The sequence below is a fragment of the Otolemur garnettii genome, unplaced genomic scaffold (genome assembly GCF_000181295.1).
Source record: "Otolemur garnettii isolate 467f Iridium unplaced genomic scaffold, OtoGar3 scaffold00093, whole genome shotgun sequence".
Lineage (NCBI taxonomy): Eukaryota > Metazoa > Chordata > Mammalia > Primates > Galagidae > Otolemur > Otolemur garnettii.
The window spans coordinates 1,487,798-1,508,888 of record NW_003852488.1 but is presented as its reverse complement, the minus strand read 5'-3'; the positions used below and the strand labels follow the sequence as shown (position 1 = coordinate 1,508,888).

The 21,091-nt window shown below is 36.5% G+C and overlaps 1 protein-coding gene across 1 annotated transcript in view; it reads right to left on the bottom strand.

Moving 5' to 3' along the window:
- Positions 1-21,091, bottom strand: part of SPATA5 (spermatogenesis associated 5) — a 331,512-nt gene that overhangs the window by 203,573 nt on the left and 106,848 nt on the right. The window contains exons 11-12 of the mRNA XM_023516580.1: positions 16,713-16,766; positions 14,375-14,454 (exon numbers count right to left, since the gene is read on the bottom strand). Coding sequence (XP_023372348.1) covers positions 14,375-14,454; positions 16,713-16,766 — 134 coding nt within the window. The remainder of the gene's footprint in view (positions 1-14,374; positions 14,455-16,712; positions 16,767-21,091) is intronic.

Here is a 21,091-nt window from a genome sequence, read left to right as displayed (position 1 = left end):
TAGCCAGGCGTTGTGGCAGGCGCCTGTAGTCCTAGCTACTCCGGAGGCTGAGGCAAGAGAATCGCCTAAGCCCAAGAGCTGGAGGTTGCTGTGAGATGTGATGCTATAGCACTCCACTGAGAGCGACAAAATAAGACTATGTCTCTAAAAAGAAATTTAATAAAATTAGATTAAAAGCAATGGAAAGCAAAAGATAAGATTATTCTAAAAAGTTCATCAAATACAAAGACAAGTGTTTAACTTAACCAATGCTTACATTCTACATGGCAAATATATATTGATAGAAATTGTGAATCAAGAAACTGAGTAAGATACAAATCCATTCCTCGTAGGAAACTTAAAGTCTATGTGAAACAAAAAACTCACTACGCCCTCATAACAGATGGGATATTTCTGATATTCATTAATATATTTAAATATTACAATTTTTTTAAAAACACATCAGCAGGTAGGTAGTCACAACAATCCTCACCTCTGGAGAAATAGAGAAAGAAAGCACTTATGTTTTGCCTTTCATTTATATACCAGATCAACGTAAAAGCCAGTACTAAACACATACCCTTTAATTTAATCACATTTCCTTTGTCTGCAAAAAATGGTTCAACATAGATTTGAAGAAATAAACTCAATGTGTCCTATGAATGGACAAAACCTTGATACCACAAAAAATACCTAAAACTACAATTCTCATTAGTAACAGCCTGGATTTCCTCAAACTTATTGAGAATTGAGAAATATATCATAAATACCTGAGTGGACAAGTATAGAGTTAAATACCACATTAAGTGCATTAAACACATAAATACGATTAAATGCACTTGGGGCAGTAGGATGGTAAAAGGGGCCATACCTCATACCTGTGTCTTAGCACCTGTGACACCACAGTCATCACATAATTAATAATAAGGTGAAATGGATCTGTAAATAACAGTATTTAGACCTCAATACATATTGTAAGTTCAAAAATTTAAGTCTGTATATCCAAAGAACAGTAGCCTCTAACTCAAACTAATCATATGCACATCAGGTTGTTATATATGTTATAATGTTGATTTATTAATTTAAATGGTCCTTTCCAGACACACATTTACTTGACTCCAATGCCTATACTCTTTCCATCATAAAGAATTTCATAAACCAAGTATACCAATGTGCCACAGTAAAAAGCAGAAATATCTAACACAGCCAATCTTTTAAATCAGTACTATTGAGGAAAATAAAAAGAACTTTATTTACTAAAGATGAAAGGAAACAATTATTCTGAAGAAATACATACCAATGAAGAAAAAACCAATAAAACTTGAAAAAAATTAAAGCAAAAGCCATTTGATGAATATCAGAAATCAATAATGCCTTGAATTTTTCTAGCTTATCATTTATATGATTAACTATGCTGTGAGATTATGAGCAACATTCAGAACCAACCTATTTTAGATTAATAATATGCCCTATAAAACGTAGCCAGACACACATATTGAGTTATCTTCATCGGCTGTCAAAAAGCTGTAATAAGCTACAGGCCCTCTGCATAACTAAAGCTTTGTATAAATTGCTAACATAGAGAATGACATAAAAGTATGTGTCTTTCCATTTTGCCATAATGTGTAAGTAAAAATTCCAAGCTAACGCCGGCAATACTCATTATATTTGTATAGTTTTGAGTCAAACACAGGGTAAGAGAAAACAGTGATTCTTAAACTCATAGTTCAATTTACATCCTGCCAAAAGTAGGAAATTTTGAAGCAAATTTTTTCCTAATCCTGAAACTCCACACACTGATATGTACCTAATCCAATAAAGGAAATAATAAGAGGCATGAATATATGCCAGTTCAAATTTCGTAACTTATCTAGAAACTGAAGCAGAGAAAATGTTTTTAAATATATACTACTTTTCCTAATATCACAAGATCTATAGAAATAGTAAAAGAGAAAACAGAAATTCTGTAGTAATCATAATAAATCACTATACAATATAAAGTTTTTAAAAAATTATTCCATTAAGATTGATTAATACTTGTTGAGAAGGCTGCTTTGAATTTTGGAAAGGACTTTGATGTTTGGTTAAGTTTGGGCTCAAATGCCAGCTTTCCTTGTCTGCTGTCTGTGAGACTTAGTTTTCTGAGTTAAAACATGGAGAAAAAATAAATAAATAAAATATGCCTTGTAGTATACCTCATGTATGAAACCTCTTTGACAAGGCAAAATATCATTATTTTAATTTGGTAAGTTTATCCCGATAGTTCTTGCTACATGGGAAACAAATGTCTCATCGTGTTGGTAGATGTATTTAATAGAAACAATTTTGAGAGATTAATTACTATTCCTCTCATATGTAATTAACCAAAAATTATTTTCATTTTTATCTATGGAAATACTTTTTATAACAGCTTCAGTTTATCAAGGTACCATAAGATGCTATTATATAATGCACTAAAAATTATTCTTCCCCCAGTTGACAGCTGTTTTACTTGCGAGCTTCTAATTTGGAATAAAAAGGCATACCATTGAAATAATAATAATGACAATAATAAAACATGGTAATGCTTTCTGAAAAGAAACTACACATGCATCTTCTCCAGCATATGGAATCAGTAATGTTTTTCACAATATTTAATGATTAATTTTCATTAAAGGTAAAATCTTGATATCCTATGTATGCAACTGGCTCATTAAAAACTATGAATCTGTCAGCATGGAGATAAATTTGTTGGGTAATGACTGTCTTCCACAGTGGGGCCAGAGTTGTGAAACTGTGCCTTGAATCTGTGGGACCTGTGCTAACTCAAGTTGGAGTCAGAATTGACTTATCAAACAACCATATGAAATTTGAGAATATGTTGGTGTTCAGCAAATTCCACACATTTTGTGTGAAAAGTGGTTTTAAAAAAAGGCATCTCAGGTCAGAACCTTAAGCTAACTTGATTTGAGTGTTTGAGAAATGAAATCACTATTGAGAATTGAATCTCTGGAAAATGGAGTGGCTTGGCACCTGTAGCTCAAGCATCTAAGGCACCAGCCACATACACCAGAGCTGGCGATTTGAATCCAGCCCAGGCCTACCAAATGACAATGACAACTACAACCAAAAAATAGATGGGTGTTGTGGTGGGTGCCTGTAGTCCCAGCTATTTGGGAGGCTGAGACAAGAGAATCACTTAAGCCTAGGAGTTGGAGGTTGCTGTGAGCTATGACATCACGGTACTCTACCCAGGGCAACAGCCTAAGGCCCTGTCTCAAAGAAAAATAAGAAAATGGAGTGTTTTCACACTGTAATTGTGGAGTCTCAGAATTAAATTTTTCAGGTCCTCAAAAAAAAAAAAAACCATGGGAAGTAGCATACCATATTGTTACAGACTGAATGCACCTTGGGTCTTTCCAAAATTCCTATTTTGGAATCAAATTCTCGTGTGATAGTATCTGAAGGTAAGTCTCCAGGAAGGTAGGTCGTGAATGTGAAGGCTTATAAGTAAGATTAGTGCCCTTAGAAGAAAGGCCCCAGAGAGTTCCTTGCCCCTTTTACCATGTGAGGATGAGGAGAAAAGACAGCAGTCTATCCAGGACACAGGCCCTCAGTAGAAAGGATATCTGCGAGCACTTTGATCTTAGACTTCACAGTGCCCAGAACTGTGAGAAATAAATTTCTTTTTTTTTCTTTTTAAGCCACCCAGACTATGGCACTCTGTTACCATCAGCCCAAATGGACTAATAAATCCTAGGAATAGCACAGATACATCCAGATTAATATTGCCAGTTCCCTACTTAGCCTTACTATAACATGGGAGAAAGCATCAAACTTCCTTAAATTTTACCATGAAAACCACCAACCTAATAGTAAAATAAGAACTGCTCCTCTAAAGTCCTTCATAAGCATTAGGCATGTCTAGAACAATTAGCTTTTAATAGACATTTTGTTTCTACAAGATACATTAGGGTTGGGTGCACTGGCTCATGCCTGTAATCCAACCATTCTGGGAGACCAAGGAGCAAAGGTCACTTGAGCTCAGGAATTCGAGACCAGCCTGAGCAAGAATGAGACGCCATCTCTACTAAAACTAGAAAAATTAGCTGGACATTGTGGTAGATGCCTATAGCCCTGGCTACTTGGGAAGCTGAGGTTAAAAGATCACTTGAGCCCAGATTTGAGGCTGCTGTGAGCTATGATGCCATAAATTCTACGTAAGGCAACAGAGTAAGACTCTGTCTCAAAAACAACAAAAGAAAAAACCAATAATCTATCTATAGAGATATAAGTAGATTAGTAGGAAATTATTAATATATTGGTAACTAGAGTATTTTACACTTGAATCTTAACTGCTTATTAGCTTTTCAAATGTAGTAACTGCTTGGCTCCTCAGAGACCTCAAGAAATGATTTATTTTGACTTGCTAAAATTTCCAAATATGGATATTTTTATACTTTTCAGGTATTTTTATAATTAAAAATTTTATTTTAGAGTAAACTCCCCTTCAAAAGACAAAATATTTTCAACTGCATACTATAAGATTATGTACTCAGATGCAGAAATGCATGGCTCAGGAAACAGCACAAGTAGAAAATCCCCCATCTCTTTGGTTTCTTAGATCTATATCAGAAGTTCTCTTCATTTGTTTTTTCTGTCCTCGTCTTTTGTGTCTTCCAAACGAACTTAGCTTTTGGGGAGAGAATTCTACATAGCATTTGTCACTGATGATTCAAGAGCGTTATTTATAATTACAGGCTCACGGGTACTTGCTTACTGGAAAAAGGACTATTAGATTTTCCTACAATAAAATAAGTGTGATTGAACAGCCTTCTAGGCAGACAGTAACATGATGATCTTTGTACAAATTAGACAGTAACATGATCATAGATGACAGCAATCTTTTTCAAAATGTTTTCTCACTAGTGTACAATATGATATTCACTATTTTTTTGAGACAGAGTCATAAGTTGTCGCCCTCGGTAGAGTGCTGTGGCGTCACAGCTCAAAGTCACCTCCTCAATTCCTGGGCTTAAGCAATTCTCTTGGGTCAGCCTCCCAAGTAGCTGGGACTACATGTGTCCAACACAACACCCAGCTATTTTTTGGTTGTAGTTGTCATTGCTGTTCACCAAGCCCAGGTTGGATTCAAACCTGCCACCTCCAAAGCATGTGGCTGGCATCCTAGCCGCTGAGCTATAGGCACCTAGCTGATATTCACTATTGTTGCCATCTCCGGTCATCCTTTAATTACTGTTGGCCACATTAAAAAGAATATCATTTCTGTATCCTTAGAACTGATAAAGTTTTGTGAGGCAGACTCACTTGTAGTGTGTTCAAAATCTTATTAAATATTAAGTATTTTTAGCATTGCTCACAACTTCATGAATTCCTTTTGGAGCTCTTTGAGAGGTGAATTATTCCAACCTTACAAATGATTCTTTACCATGAAGATAATGATGCTTCTATGAACATAAATGCAAGTGATAAAAATGTGTAAGACAGTCTCACAGTAAAATTTTCAAAATCTCGAATTTTAAAATTTATTCAAATGACACTAAACCACAGTGAACCAGGTGAGAAAGCACTTCCGAAGGGAAAAGAGAATTAATATTTTAGTTTCTCTGAGTTTCTCCAGTTTCTCTGAGTCTCTCCATTCCCTTATTCAAAAAATATGTGTGCTTCTTAGCTGGGCACTGAGCTGGACATCTGAGATAAAGAGTTCAAAACATTATTGCTCCCCTGAAAATTTCATTCTTTTTGGCAGCTATGAATGAAGGAGCTAAATTAGATATATAGTCTTTGTAGTTTCAAAATTCTGCAATTCTATGTTGCCATGTAGCACTTAAATGAAGCTGCTTAAGTCATTATTTTTAATAAAAATATTCATGTTTAAGTGGCGTGCATAGCTCAGTAGGTAGGGCACCAGCTACCTACACTAAGGCTGGCGGGTTCAAACCCAGCCCAGATCAGCTAAAGCAACAGTGACAACTCCAACAAAAAAAATTGCCAGGTGTTGTAGCAGGAGCCTGTAGTCTCAGCTACTTGGAAGGCTAAGGCAAGAGAATCGCTTAGGCCCAAGAGTTTGAGGTTGCTGTGAGCTGTGATGCAACAGCACTCTACTGAAGGTGACACAGTGAGACTCTGTCTCAAAAAAAAAAAATTCATGTTTAGAAACTTATGACTGACACCCCCAATTTAGCACTTTTAAATAGAAGTGAAACTCAAACTTGTCCAATTTGCTAACTGTTGTAGGATGAAATGGCAGCTGTAATTAATGCTGAAGATTAGGTGAAGGGAATTCTTTGGATTCTTCTTACACATACTGCCTTTGCTCTTTATTTCCACAGATCATTGAGTGTGAGGTGGAGAATAACGTGGTAAAAATGTTTTATGAGCTGAGAAATATTCTTGGCTACTTTTCAAAGCTTCGGTAGGAAACAAAAACCATAAAACTGACATCCTAGGAAATCAAAATGAACTCTAAGAAAAAGTTTAAATACAAATACTTAATCATAATATAATGAAGTGATTTCATAAAACTTTATTATCTGCTAAAGACAGGCAACAAAACAATGGACGAAAAATTACCAGGTACAGAAAATACTGAAGCCAGACTTTCCTAAAATATTAATTCTCTTTTCCCTTCAGAAATCAAGTCCCTTTTTCCAAATTATTCCTATTCCAAAGACATATAATGCCATAGACCAACAAGGAATTATGATATCTTAAAACAAGGGTCAGTAAACTATAGCCATAGACCAAATCTGGCCAACAAGTGTTTTTTCATTTGATTATACATTTCCTATAACTGCTTTCATACTTTGGCAACAGAAATGAGTAACTGTATTCATTTGATCGTATGGCCCAAAAAGATGAAAATATTTACAGACTGACCTGTTACAGAAAAGATATGATGACCTCTCTCTTAAAGAAGCTTCATTATGGCAATGATTACACAAATTTTATTTTTCAATACTAAAAATTTCACAATTTGCATTCATTTCCTTTTCACTCCTCTAATAAAATATCCTACTACCTCTTTTTATGATTTCTAAAGTATAGGTAAGCATCCTATTTTTCTTTTTTCTAGTTTACATTTTAAAAATAATGAAGAGTTCTAAATAGCAGGCATCTAAATTTGTTTTCTTAAAATCTACCTGCTGACATTCCCATAGTCAATAATGACTTGGAAGAAACCCCCCAAAAGACCTAAAGATAGTTAGCCAAACAAATGCTGCTCTGAGTAAAAATATTACCTATGCATGGTGCATGTAAAATGTAAGCAAATTTTCATTTTAAAGGCAAGATAGCTACAGTAAGAGGCCTATGTGTCCAAAAACAATAAAAAGTGATTACCAATTCCTAGTCAACTGTTGCAAATGGCCATCTTCTAATGAAACTCTTCTTATAGCTTTAGTATGCTATAGTACTTAGTCATAAGATACAGACAAACACAAATGAAAAAAAAATTTCATAATACTCTGCTATGCTGTAAAACTATTATAAGAAAAAAAAATCTGTTATCCTACCAAATGGCAAGTTGGTCAAAAAAGAAAAAACGTGTTATGCATTTGTCATTGCATCTTTTGCTATTTTCCTAGCATATTTAAAGTGTACCAATGTGAAAACTATATTATATGTGAGATAGTTAAGTATAAATTGAGAAAAACTGGTCACCAGAAAGTAAGCAATGAATTTAGCAACTTTAAACATAGATATTAAAATGACAGTGCTTTAAAGTATCTACTAAGTGATTACGAATTCTTTAAATATTTTTAGATATATGTGAATTTTTACCCTGAAATAAACATATTTTTTCTATCCTAACTCCTGATAGTATTAATATGTAAAGTAGCAGAAGTACAATTCAAAAACAAATCAGAGGACATGGGTTCTAGTCTTGTGTAGGTCACAAAGGAGTTATGTGCCTAGACGACTTCAAAGAACTATTCCATTTATAAAATGTTATGATTTTATGAAATTTTTAAAACCACCATAAAAATCACATTTAAAAACTTTATAACCTTTCTGAAAAATGTCATTTAGAGAAAAAAAAATCCTCTTAAGTTCTTAGTGTCACAAATCCACTGAACTTACCTGAAATCAGGATACAGTGCAAGACAGGCTACCCCGTTTCCTGATTGTTATTTTAAAACTTGGCCTCCTTCCAGAAAGTTGCTAAGCCTGGAATCTTCATTTTCAATGAAAGCTGGCTTAGAAGGTCTTATTTTTTCCCCTAACTACTCTAAGTGGAAACCAATTTTGGACTATTAAGTACAGAAAAGGCTTTACAAGAAAGAAGTTATTAAAACAATAGATTCTCTAGGACTTTTAGAGTATATCAATCAGTCAGCTTTTAAGTAAGCATTTAACTTTTTTCATTTTTTTTCCCTATATTTAACCACCTTTTTTACTTTCTAGACATAATTTTCCAAGGCATTATTATATAAAAAATTAGTATAACAAAACAGAATATATGATTTCTTTTTTTCCCAAATAACAAAATTATTTTCTCAGATTAAAAATTTTGTTTTCATGTTTTAAGTTTATGAAATCAAGATGTCCCCTGAATTTAGTGATTTCTTACCACCATTTTCTCAGCATTTTACTTTAGTGTGGGTACATACTGGTAAAATAATGCCGTGTCTTGAAACTGATGGCATCTCAAACTGACAAAATACCATAGTATCTGTCAACTGTAAAATACTTTTTTCTAATTCCAAAATGATTTAATCAGTTTCCTCCACTAGTATTTAAGCTCTGTTGGAGTAAGCATTCATTTCAACCTCAATTACTGTATTTTAATCTTTATTAAAATTATTGTATCTTACAAAAATACTAGAAGAATAAAGCAGTTATTAAATGCCAGGTATTATGTGAAGCACTTTACATGTATTTAATTCCAACAACTTAAAATTTGTTACTGTTACTATCTTCATTTTACAGATGAAGAAACTAAGCCTGGGCCAGGTTAAGGAACTTGCCCTAGGTCTTGTTCACTGTTTCATCCCTAAAACAAATCCTACTGTGCAGTGAGCATTCAACAAATATTTACTGAGTGAATGCTTTCAAAGGAGTCTTAACAGCCAGTTAGATGGAGTCATTACTAATCAGTCAGAGAGCAAATGTACAATAAACATGGGCTTAAAAGATTAGTTAACTGCTTAGACCTGAAATGCTGGGCTTTGGGGTGTAATCCAAAAGCAGCTCCGAATATGTGCTGTGGAGATAATACATTCACCTAAATTCAAATCCCAGCTCTGCTGTTTGTGATCATGAGCTTGAGCAGCATATTAAAGCACCTAATATCCAAGTTTTCTCACCTATAAAAAGGATATGAGAAAGGAACTACACCTCCTGGGGTGTGAAGATTAGGAGTTAATACAGCAAAAGACCACACTGTCCTGAGGGAGTCCCAACAAGAGGGCTCACTTTATTTGGAAAGTAATTAACTTAACTAAAATAAACAAGAAGGGCCTCTCTTGGGCTAGTGACCCTGGGTTTCAAAGTCATATTCCTTGTTTCAAATCTGTCTAGTCCTGCTTAAAGTTTGGTACTACTAAGTAATCAATGTCAGGTGCTGAGGATGAGTCAGGATCCTGCCACTGGCTGGAACGCACCAAAGTTGTTCCAGGAATTTCTAGATTAGTTAATACTTCCTCAGTCAGAGGAGACAGGGCCAACCCTACACCACTGCACTTCTGGTGACAGCACTCCTGTCTAAGACAAGGCTGACAGACAAACTATTGCTACTTTGATTTTCCATCCCCACTACAACCTTGAAAATGGTAAAGATTTATGCTAGCCAGGAGGTAAGACACAGTTGGCCAATTTCCAGCTGGGTAATATTCTACTGTGGGAGCCAAACTAATTAACTCAAGTCACAAGTCAAACTACCTCCTTTTGCTGTTTATTCAGAACAACAGGCTGCCGCATACCAAAGACCTTATCATACCTAGGTGTTACAGCCCAAATCCTGACCTCCTCCCCTTTGTCCCACTAGCCCCCTTAAGCACTCAGCCCATATCCTGACCCCTCCCCTTTCTGCACTCACCCCTCTACTCTGCACTCATCCCACTTGCGACCCCCTCCCCTTTTTGCACTTGCCACTCTATTCTGCACACACCCCACTTGTGACCTTTATCCCTTCCTTCTCATTTGCTCACCTGAGACAAAGAAGACTCATCCCTGAGCCAATCAACCCTGAACACAACCACCCTGTACCTGTCAGTTTAGGACAGACGTGGTTTACCTACCAATAAGGGGATGGGGTGGGATGGTCTAATGGGAAGGAAGAGGGAGAGGTATAAAGAGACTTTCTGGATAGTCTGTAAGGGCTGTTCCCACTTTTTCTTAAAGGGCAGCCCAGGCTCTGAGCTTGAATGAATAAAACTCCTCGTGCCTTTGCAGCGATGTTCAGACTCTCAGAGTGATGCTTGAATTGAGTCTGGGGTTTAACACTACTTTGTAGAGACATTTTTGTGAGGTTTTTCTTTACCTATGAAACACCAAAACAGTTTGTAGTACATAATAAGCACTAAAAGAATGCTACCTAATATTATTATTATTAGCCCACCATAATTTATCTCACCTTCCTACCTTAATGTCTCACTCCCTATCATGTTATCTATTTTCCAAAGGGATATGCTACCCTTAGCAACATTTTCCATTTCAGTAAGAACACTATGCAAAGAAAATGGTACATTTCCTCTAACTCACAATATAAAACAAGACAAAAGGCCTTAGTCAAAGGATCCATAATTTAAAGGGGAATATAGAAAAAATAAATATCAGGCTTATATATTTTTCAAGTCCCAAATATATTATTAAATGAGGTAAGGAAGAGTAAGAAAACTGGTTATAATTAGACAGTTTTATAAGCATGAAAATATACCTCTTTTTGAAAGCACATAGATCTGTAAGGCTAAACAGTCTATCTATGCTCTATTTACAATGTGCTGGCTCCAATTGTGAAAATGTGGTAAGAAATGGCTCCAATCCTCAGTTTCACAACTAATTATTATGTCCTCTCCTTAAGTAATGTTAAATAGTCAAAACAGTTTGACTTAACAAGCACAAGACAGAAAAGAATACCATGTATCATAGTTCTTTGTTCAATTTGTTAAAAATTTTGAACTTGAAAATTAAAATCTTGATCGGAAACATGCTTCTTTATGCACTGTCATTTTAGGACTAGTTATTTGGATTTGATCTGAATATTATTATAGAAAACAAATAACAGCTTTGTGCAAATGAAATCAATGAATATTCCATGGCCTAATTTTATATGAAAATGTCTCCTAGTTTATGGAAGTTTTCTGTTTTCCTATTCTATGCATGTTTTAACCATCCATGAAACTGGTTTAGTATTTAGGAATTTTATATTTCTGGTATATCTATTAGTAGTTATTTTTTAAATTTCTATTAATTGTATTCAATTCAAATTGCCAAAGACAAAAATACATGTGAAGCTTTCAGTTATTTTAGTTTTTAAGTAATAGCAATCTAATTAGATAAAACAAGCACTTCTAGGCAACACTGGCTCATCATAACATTTCAGAAAAACAAAAAAACCCAAACTGAAAATAGAATGTCACTCTATGAGATTCTTACACGGTTATTAAAAACAAACTATGTAAGATTCAGCACAAATAAAGTACAACCCATACTCTCTCTTTTGGACTCCTCAGCATTCTATGAGTTCATCAGTGCTTCATTTTTGTTTTCTCAAATATCAATCAACTTGACAAATTGTGACCAGAAATTCTTCTATACAAAGGAAATTGTACAGCATTTATTTGCATAGTCATGTTCCCACATAATGACATTTTGGTGAACGATGGACCATTTCAACAAAGGTGGTTCCATAAGATTATAATACTATATTTTTACTATAACTTTTCTATATTTAGATATGCTTTGATACATAAATATTTATCATTGTGTTATAATTACCTACAACAGTATTCAGTATAATACCATACTCTACAGGTTTTAGTAGCCCAGAAGCAATAGGCTTTAACATATATATTGCTAGATAGTACAGCAATAGGCAGTATCTGCAATCCCCAACCCCTGGACAAGGAGTGCTTTGCAGCATGTCAGGAACCAGGCCATATCACAGCCTGAGTGCCACCTTTCCTTCCCCTGGCCCCTATCTGTGGAAAAACTGTCTTCCATGAAACTTAGGAACTTGCAGCAGAGCAGGAGGTGAACAGCGCAAGCAAGAAGCTTCATTTGTATTTGTAGCTGCTCCCCATTTCTTGCATCATCTCCTAAGCTCCATCTCCCCCCACTCACTCCTTCTACGAAAAAACTGTCTTCCATGAAACTGGTCCCTGGTGTCAAAGAGACTGGGGACTCCTGTCCTTTATGGTATATAGTGTAGTAGACTATACCATCTAGTTTTGTGTAAATATGCTCTATGATGTTCATCTAAGTTTGTGTAAGGACACTATGATGTTTACATAATGGGGAAACTGCCTAATGACTACAATTCTCAGAATATAAGAACATCATTAAGCAACACGTGGTCTCAATTTGAACAAATTACTAAGAGAGATAGTCAGATGTTCCCTGAAAAGTTCAATATAATGAAGAGTATTAGAAAAATTGATATCTAGTAGCTATAAGTCATTAGTATCTCTAATATGTCTGCAAATTCCTACTGAGCCAAATTCCCTACACAAATAGGATATTTTTACAAAGTGCCTTGTCTGGTTTTTTACAGCATTTTATTTCAAAAGCATTTTATGAGAACTCTGCTACATATCTTGACTTCCCACCTGGTTCATATTTAACAGTGTATCCCACCCTGTTCCTTTTTAGGCTCCAAAACCAGATGTCTCCAATATCGCATAAATGTGGCATGTCACAGTATTTTAGTCAACTTCTTTTACTTCACTTGTAGTTAGGTAAACTTGAGCTATTCGTAACCCTTTATTGCCATCTCAACTCAGAAACAGTACGACTGGCGACTAGGGCACTATCTCCTAATGATAATTTCCTAGTGACGACGTACACTCCAAAGAGACAGCTCTACTTAGGAAGAAAGATAGCAGCATGCTTCCTATTATATTTAATACTGATACTTAAAAGTTGCTTTCTCCCTTCACTGTAATTATCACCAAAATTTTTAAAATCAATAAATACATCAGGAAGCTATGCGCAGCTGGGCTCTACAGTCAGAAGTTACAGAACCGGGGCCGGATTTAAGAAAAGCTATGCGGCAGGTGTGTGTGTTACAAGTGACACACCTCTTTGGAATGGGACACAACTATAACAGTGACTACCTAACAAATGCAATCAGTGTAACCTGGTTCTCTGTAAGCTCAATGAATCCCCCCCCCCGACTCCTCAAAAAAGCTATGCACAAAGTACATGAATTACATTATCCAACATGAAGTACGTGGAGTATATATTACTTAAAAGATTTCTACACATTAGTATGGGAAACAAAATAATATACCTATAAACCGTTCTGAGATATAGATATACACATATACTTGTTTGAAGTAACATCATAGATAATCCTCCTTGGATTTGGTACCGAAACTTTTTTTTTTTATTGAATGGTAACTGTGTACATTCATGATTAATGCACTTCTGGGGTACAGTGTGGTGTTTTCACACACAATCCAAAACACTTCCATCAAACTGGTTAACATAGCCTTCATGTCATTTTCTTAGTTATTGTGTTAAAACGTTCATATTCTACTCATAGAAAGATTCACTTGTACCCTTGTAAGATAAACCACAGAAGTGAACCTTCCAATACCCCTCCCTCCACCCATTCCCTCCTCCCCTCTCCCTCCCGAAACTCTTAATACTAATTTATATTCTATTCTATCTTAACAGTTTATTCCAGAGAATTCTAAAATCTGAATTAAGATCTTTTATTATAATTGTGTTCTACTACAGGAAATAACTATAGTCAATCCACCTTTATTCGGTTTTAATTATTATATGTATACGTATATAACAACCTTAATTTTCATAGCTAGTATTAAGAAATCTCCGTTGATAATAAACTACAAAAATGAACTCAAGGGTGGCGCCTGTGGCTCAAAGGAATAGGGCACTGGCTCCATATGCCAGAGGTGGCAGGTTCAAACCCAGTCCCAACCAAAAAACTGCAAAAAAAAAAAAAAAAAAAAATGAACTCAAATTCCCCAAACAGAAATCAATGTGTTTTTATTAGTTATATATAGAAGTTTTAGGAAGTGACTACATATAATAATTAATGGATTATAAAAGAAAAAATTACACGAATTGAAAAACGTTTTCCTTCAGGCCAAATGAATATTAATTCATTAATATTAAGATATTAAGATAAAATTTACATAAGAAATGCTATTTATACAATAATCATTATTATTATGTACTGGCAGTGCTGTTAAGTATTTCTTACCTGCCCCTTTCAACTGCTAGGGCATCCAGTTCATCAAAGAAAATAATGGAAGGAGCCACGGCTCTTGCTTTTCGGAAGATCTGGTGGGAAAAGTACACATTAGCTAAAAATAAGTAAACTCCAGAAAATTTTGTAGCTGCATTTAGTTTGAAAATTGTACTGAGAACCAAATCTATTACGGACAAGTCAACCAGCCCAATTATTCTGTATAATGCCCAAGACTTTATAATAGACGTAAAAAGTATCTTCTTCCACTTACACAGACAAGCCCACCAATACATATTTGTACAGGTGTAAAGAAGGCAATTCAGTTAAGCAATCAGACAATCTCAGTTAAAATCTCACCTCCACCACAGAGTAGCTGTGGGACTTTGAACAGGTGACTTTATCTCTCTAAACCTCAGTTTCTAATCTATAAAATGGAAAATGGCCTATCTCAGAAGATTAAGAACTGAATAATAAAAGAATACAAATCATTTGGCACAATGTTTAGAACATAGTAAGAGCTCAATAAAAGACTGGCATTATTAACTATTAAAAACATATGTTTAAAGGAAAAACATAAATGTGTAAAATGAGCCAGAGACTTGCATATAAAATACCCATATACCCAAAAGCCACAAGCCTTACTTATTTCTTTGAAGACTACATGAGAAAGCAATGGTTGATATAAAGCCAGAACAAGAAAAATGGTCAAAAGGTGGAAGACCATAGGTTGGCTGGAGCAGAAGCCAACCAAACTACCAACATCAGAGACTGGCTGATAGCTGTGGCAGGCCTGTGGAAACGAGCTAGAAAAAGGCAGCATAAGCAGAAAGAAATCTGTATGTGTCTTATAACCTAGACCCCCATTTTGTGGTCACAAGTAGTATGACCATATAACTACTACAGTAAATACTGCCTTTTTCACGCTGTTATTATGAATTAATATTTTACCAAAAGTCCCCAACCTCTTTGGCACCAGGGACCAATTTCACATAAGACAAATTTTTCAGGAATGAGAGGTTGGGTGGGATGTGAGCAGAGCTCAGGCAGTGATGCCAATTATAGGGAGCAGCTGGCTGGGGGCTGTAAATACAGATAAAGCTGTTTCACTGAATCTTCACTGAATCACCACTGCTCACCCCCTGCTGTGTGTCAGGTTCCTAAATTTCATGGAATACAGTTTTTCAGAGGGGAAGAGCAGGTGGGTGGGGATAGGCAGAGCTCTGATGCCAAGCTCCTAACAGGCTGCAGTTAATATGATTACCATTATCTACAATTTTAAGGGGAAAAAAATAGGGAAAAAGTCATTTAAATTGTTTTCTTATGGCAAAGTATTCCAATCCTTAATCTCCTCACTAGTACTTCAAAAATAAGGACTATGCCTTCCACACTTGTTTGTGTGTTCTTGCTCTTACTCAGTAGCTGTGAGGACACAGGGTCCTTGTGTGAGGGACCTCAATACTTGCTAAAGAAAGATGTGGACAAACTGCTGGCTCCAGTTGCCTTGGCTCTGCATGTATGTACTCACTGAGTGTGTCCCTCTGTATGAAGGAGTGCCACAATCAGGCAACTGGCTTTAAAGTCCTGGCTTTAAAACTTAAGAGATGAAAAAAGATGCTTTTTCTAATCACTAAGAGGTCAAAGAAGTAAAACAAGAAAAACAAGAATAACAAGAATAGTATAGTGAAATTATCATATGCTAAGCTTATTCAATTTAAAGGTTTATAGTTATCTCATTTAAAGGATCTAAATCCCATTCTGGGATTAAGTGTTCTCCTTTGTAGATACTCACAAATCAGTTAAAAAAAAAAACAAAAAAAACCCAGAAATGCTGGTAGATTTTTAAAAAATAAAGGCTGGTAATATGATGTTTAAAAATAAAAAGTATTACAAAGTATTACACGCCCAGGCACAGTGGCTCATGTCTGTAATCCTAGCACTATGGAAGGCCATAGTGGGTGGACTGCCTACACTCACGGGTTCGAGACTAGTCTGAACAAGAGCCAGACACCGTCTCTGAAAATAGCTGGGTGCTGTGATGGGCGACTGTAGTCCCAGCTACTTGGGAGGCTGAGGCAAGAGAATCGCTTGAGCCCACTGAAGTTGCTGTGAGCTATGACGCCATAGCACTCTACCGAGGGAGACAAAGTGAGACTATCTCAAAAAAGAAAAACAAAACAAAGTATTACAGATAGTCAACATTGTATTTTCAAATAATAAGATAATATTGGCCTGAAAAAAATATATACCACTAGAATTTGGATTTGGAAATTTCCAAGTCTGTTACCCAGAACAAAATGGCAATGACAGGGTTCTCCTAGGCAAAGTGCCACTTAAAGCATAATCTTCTTACCTCTCTAACTGCTCTTTCAGATTCGCCAACATATTTATTCATTAACTCAGGCCCCTGTGTGAAAAAAAAACAACAACTACTATTCAGTGTCTTTATAAATGCAACCATGTATATTTTTTTCAATGTAAGAGAAAAAATACACAGAAGAGAGAAAAGCAATAAAAATCTGTTTTAATTAAATTAGTTCCTTTAGCATGCTCACTTTCACTGGATGTTATCTATGCCTCAAAATTTAAAGCCATTCTATATTCCAAAAACTACACAGCAATACCAAGGAAAGCTTTGACTAAACATAATATTTTAACACCTTTAGACATCTGGTATACCTCCCTCAATATTTTTATAATATGTCAGGCATAGTGCTAGGCACAAATGATAGAAAGCCTGGTTTGGAAGACCAACGAAAAGTTAACATCCATTCCCAGGCCTAACCAATGGCTGGTTCTGATCTGGTCTACTTATCAGATTCAAAGATACATATGTTTTTGACATTAACATTTCTGAATTTTAATATTTTTCTTTCTCAAGTACCTAAAATGTTGGATACATAGTATTTTAAGAGAAATGGTAGACTTTCTTTTTTACCACATACCCATTTTCTCAGGATGCACAGTCACTCCAAGGAGCTATGGAATATTTAAAAAAATGAACACTGTCCCTAGAACCACAACTATTTCCTCCAGAGACTGACGTGAAGTTTCTTCCTTAATACTCAGCCACGAGGACTCTTCCCTCAGTGTACTAATTGTTCCTTCTAGTATTTAGCTATGTTGACACTTCCCCATACAACCTCAAATCCCATGAATGTGTGTGTGTATGTGTGTGTGTACACACTGCCTTTTCTTCTTTGCAGATGCACAAACACAATACACACATACATACTTACTTCACACAAGATTTGTATTCTATTCCATGCAGATCTTTGGTCCAGACAATTCAGGGGCTATTACTAGACATAGGCTTGAGTATTTTCAGAACAACTGAGATCAATTTTTAAAAATCTGAGTGATTCAGACACATAGGCAAACCCTAACAGAATGTCAATCAATCCCACAAATTGGTATAGTCTGTGTTCAGCTTCACTTGAAACATATTAGAAGGCAAATTAGCATACAGTACAACAAATACTATGACAGAATTATGTACAGGTACCATTAAAACATTTAGCAGAAACTCCTGAGTCAAGGCGTGGTCGTTCCTAGAGAAAGTAACATTTCAGGTGAGTCCTCAGTTAGTTTATTTATTCCATATGCTCAAAAACATTAAAGATTCAGGAAGAAATCAAAAAGGTTTCTGATGATCAAAAATAAATACTACTAATAAATAAATAAATAAACACTCCTATATGCACTTTAACTGTAGAAGAGCTCTTAATGTCTTTAGTCAGTTCATTGACTTTTAAATTATACACAAAGCTAACACACTTGAGTAGAACTGATATAAGAATTTAGTACAGGTAAAGCATAGAATACAGGAAGATTGCAGCAATCAGTAAAGCTAAAGTGGGAAACTGGGTGTACAACAAAACAAGTTTAGATTTTACCCTGTAAGCAATAGGAAGGGTTTTAGGAAAGGTAACTGATAATAAGGATTTTACTGAAAGATGATTCTGACCACAAAATAAAAGATGGTTTGGAAGGACATGTGGCCAGAAGTAGAGAGACCAGTTATAAAATGATTAAAACACTGAAGGTGAGAAATGATGAGAAATAGGATTAAGGCAAAACAGTGCAATGGAAATGAGAATTTTCATTCCACAAAAACTATCAAAAATATAAAAATCAATTCAATTTGTTCCAGGTACAAAGACGTACCTGGAAGGCAAGCACCCCAGTAAGCTGAAACCAGGCTCTCCAGCCTGTGAAGGTAAGAATTCAAATTTGACTTGATAGTACTATTTTTGATGTTCACGATAATGATTTAATTCATCAAAGAAAAAAAGGGTGCTCAATATATTCAGTGTAGCAATTCTCACAAATAGGTAGTTCACAAAGGACTCAACTATAACTCAGATTTTAGCTTACAAATGCAAACAATGTAACCTAATCATATGTACCCTCATATTAACCTGAAATAATAACACAAAAGTGCTGTCACCAAGATGGCTGATTAGCAGGTAATCCATTCATATTCCCCTAATAACAACAAGAAGCCTGCACTCATGCGTAGTCAGAAGTCTCTCCACAGGAGCCTCTGAATTCATGCAGGATTTTGTGAAAATCCAATGGAGCAAGACATGGAAGTGTTGTTTTGAGAGTGTAGACCAACACCCAGTTGGCTGATCTGCCCTGCAGAGCTTGCTTCTGGGTCCAAGCCCAGCAACAGCCCAGTCCTCCATGCTTGGCTTGGCTACAGATACATTTGGCCTTAAGCCTGCAACCAAAACCATCTGCCAAGAGATCCAGAAGGAATCGCACATATTAGTGCTTCAGCTGAAATGCTTACATTGGTCTCAGAAGTGAACATGAGAGTTCACCGTGGCACAGATCCAGGATTCCCCAATTGAGTGAGATCCTTGCTCAGAGATGCTTGCAAAAGGACCCAGAGGGAGTGATATGGTTTGAATATTTGGCCCCTCCAAATCCCATGTGGAGTTGGAAGCCTGGTGGGAGGTGTTTGGGTCATGGGAGATCTCTCATGAATGGCTTGGTGCCTTCCCCATGATAACAAATGAGTTCCCACTTTATTATTAATAGTTTACACAACAGTTGGTTGTTTAAAAGAGCCTGGCACTACCTCTTCCCTCTTTTGCTTTGTCCCTGACCATGAAACATGTCTACTCCCACTTCACCTTCCACCCTGACTAGAAGCTCCCTAAAACCCTCACCAAGAGCGCATACTGATACCATGCTTGTACCGGCTGCAGAACTGTAAGCTAAATAAAGCTTTTTTCTTCACAACTTACCCAGCCTCAGATACTTCCTTTATAGCAACGCAGAACGAGTTAACACAGGGAGCCATATTTAGCAGCCCCTGAGTTTGAGCCTTCCTGACAGGCTTGTCAACCTCCTTCTACAACAGAAATCAGGTAGGCCCAATTTCAGCTCTGGTACCTCTTACTACAGTTGGAAAACTATCCCATCTGTACTGAGACCTCCTATCAGATGCATGCCATTCTCCAGCCTCCGTGTCACAGCATAGTCTGAGGGGGTCAGTCTCAGCGACAACCTCTCCAGCTGAAGTAGAGGAACTATCCCATCTATGCAGCATCCTCCTAGAAAGCAGGCACCCCAGTAAGCTGAAAAAAGGCTCTCTAGCCTCTGTCAAACAGCAGGTCTACTCTTAGGTCCAGCCCTTCCCACTGCAGTAAAAGAACTATTTTATCTGTGCAGGGATATGCTGAGACCACATGCCCCTCTGAGCAAATCAGACCAGCCCACTAGCCTCCTCTCTACAGCAGACCCCAAAGCAGCTCAGCCTCAATTCCAGTTACTCTTGTGCAGAGATGTGCTAAAAGTAAAAAGCATACTCATCTGAGCCACTTGGACAATCTTCTGAACTCAGATCCCTGGCCAGTGTTTCCACAAGCCCCTGGGGCAGTGGTTCTCAAACTGTGGGTCACAGAGGAACGGTATTAAAGGGCCATGGCATTAGGAAAATTGAGAACCACTGCCCTAGGGTCTTCCCAGGTCCATGTGAACCAAAAAGCTGCATTAAACTCAGGCTTAGAGTATCTTCATATGCTGAGTTTGCTCAGTGGTCACAGGTTCTGGAAACACAGCAGTCAGTTGGCTTTGAATCCCTGGGAAATCCACTGAAGAATGACAGGCACAAACAAAGCTAGACTATAAAGACTACAAAAACTAAAATAAATACCTAATCCATCAAAGTGTACTTGTCACACTTCCACAAGCTTCAGGAATATTCAAGGAAATATGATCTCAACAAACAGATAAAATGAGGTATTAGTGACCAACATTAAAATAATGGGTAAGTGTGATCTCTCAGATAAAGAATTAAAAATAGTTGTTTTAAGAAAACTCAATGAAAATCAAGAAAACAGAGAATCAATTCAGAAATTTATCAAGGAAATTAAACAGAAAAATTGAAATAATAAAGAAACAAACAGAAAAGCTGGAGCTGAAAAATTTATATATAATGAATAAAATGAAAAATGGAATGGAGAGGCTTAGCACCTATGGCTCAAGTGGCTAAGGCGCCAGCCACATACATCTAAGGTGGTGGGTTTGAATCCAGTCTGGGCCCGCCAAACAACAATGATGGCTGCAACCAAAAACAAATAGCCAGGCATTGTGGCAGGCGTCTGTGGTCCCAGCTACTTGGGAGGCTGAGGCAGGAGACTCTCTTAAGCCCAGGAGTTGGAGGTTGCTGTGAGCTGTGATGCCACAGCACTCTACCCAGGGGGACAGCTTGAGGCT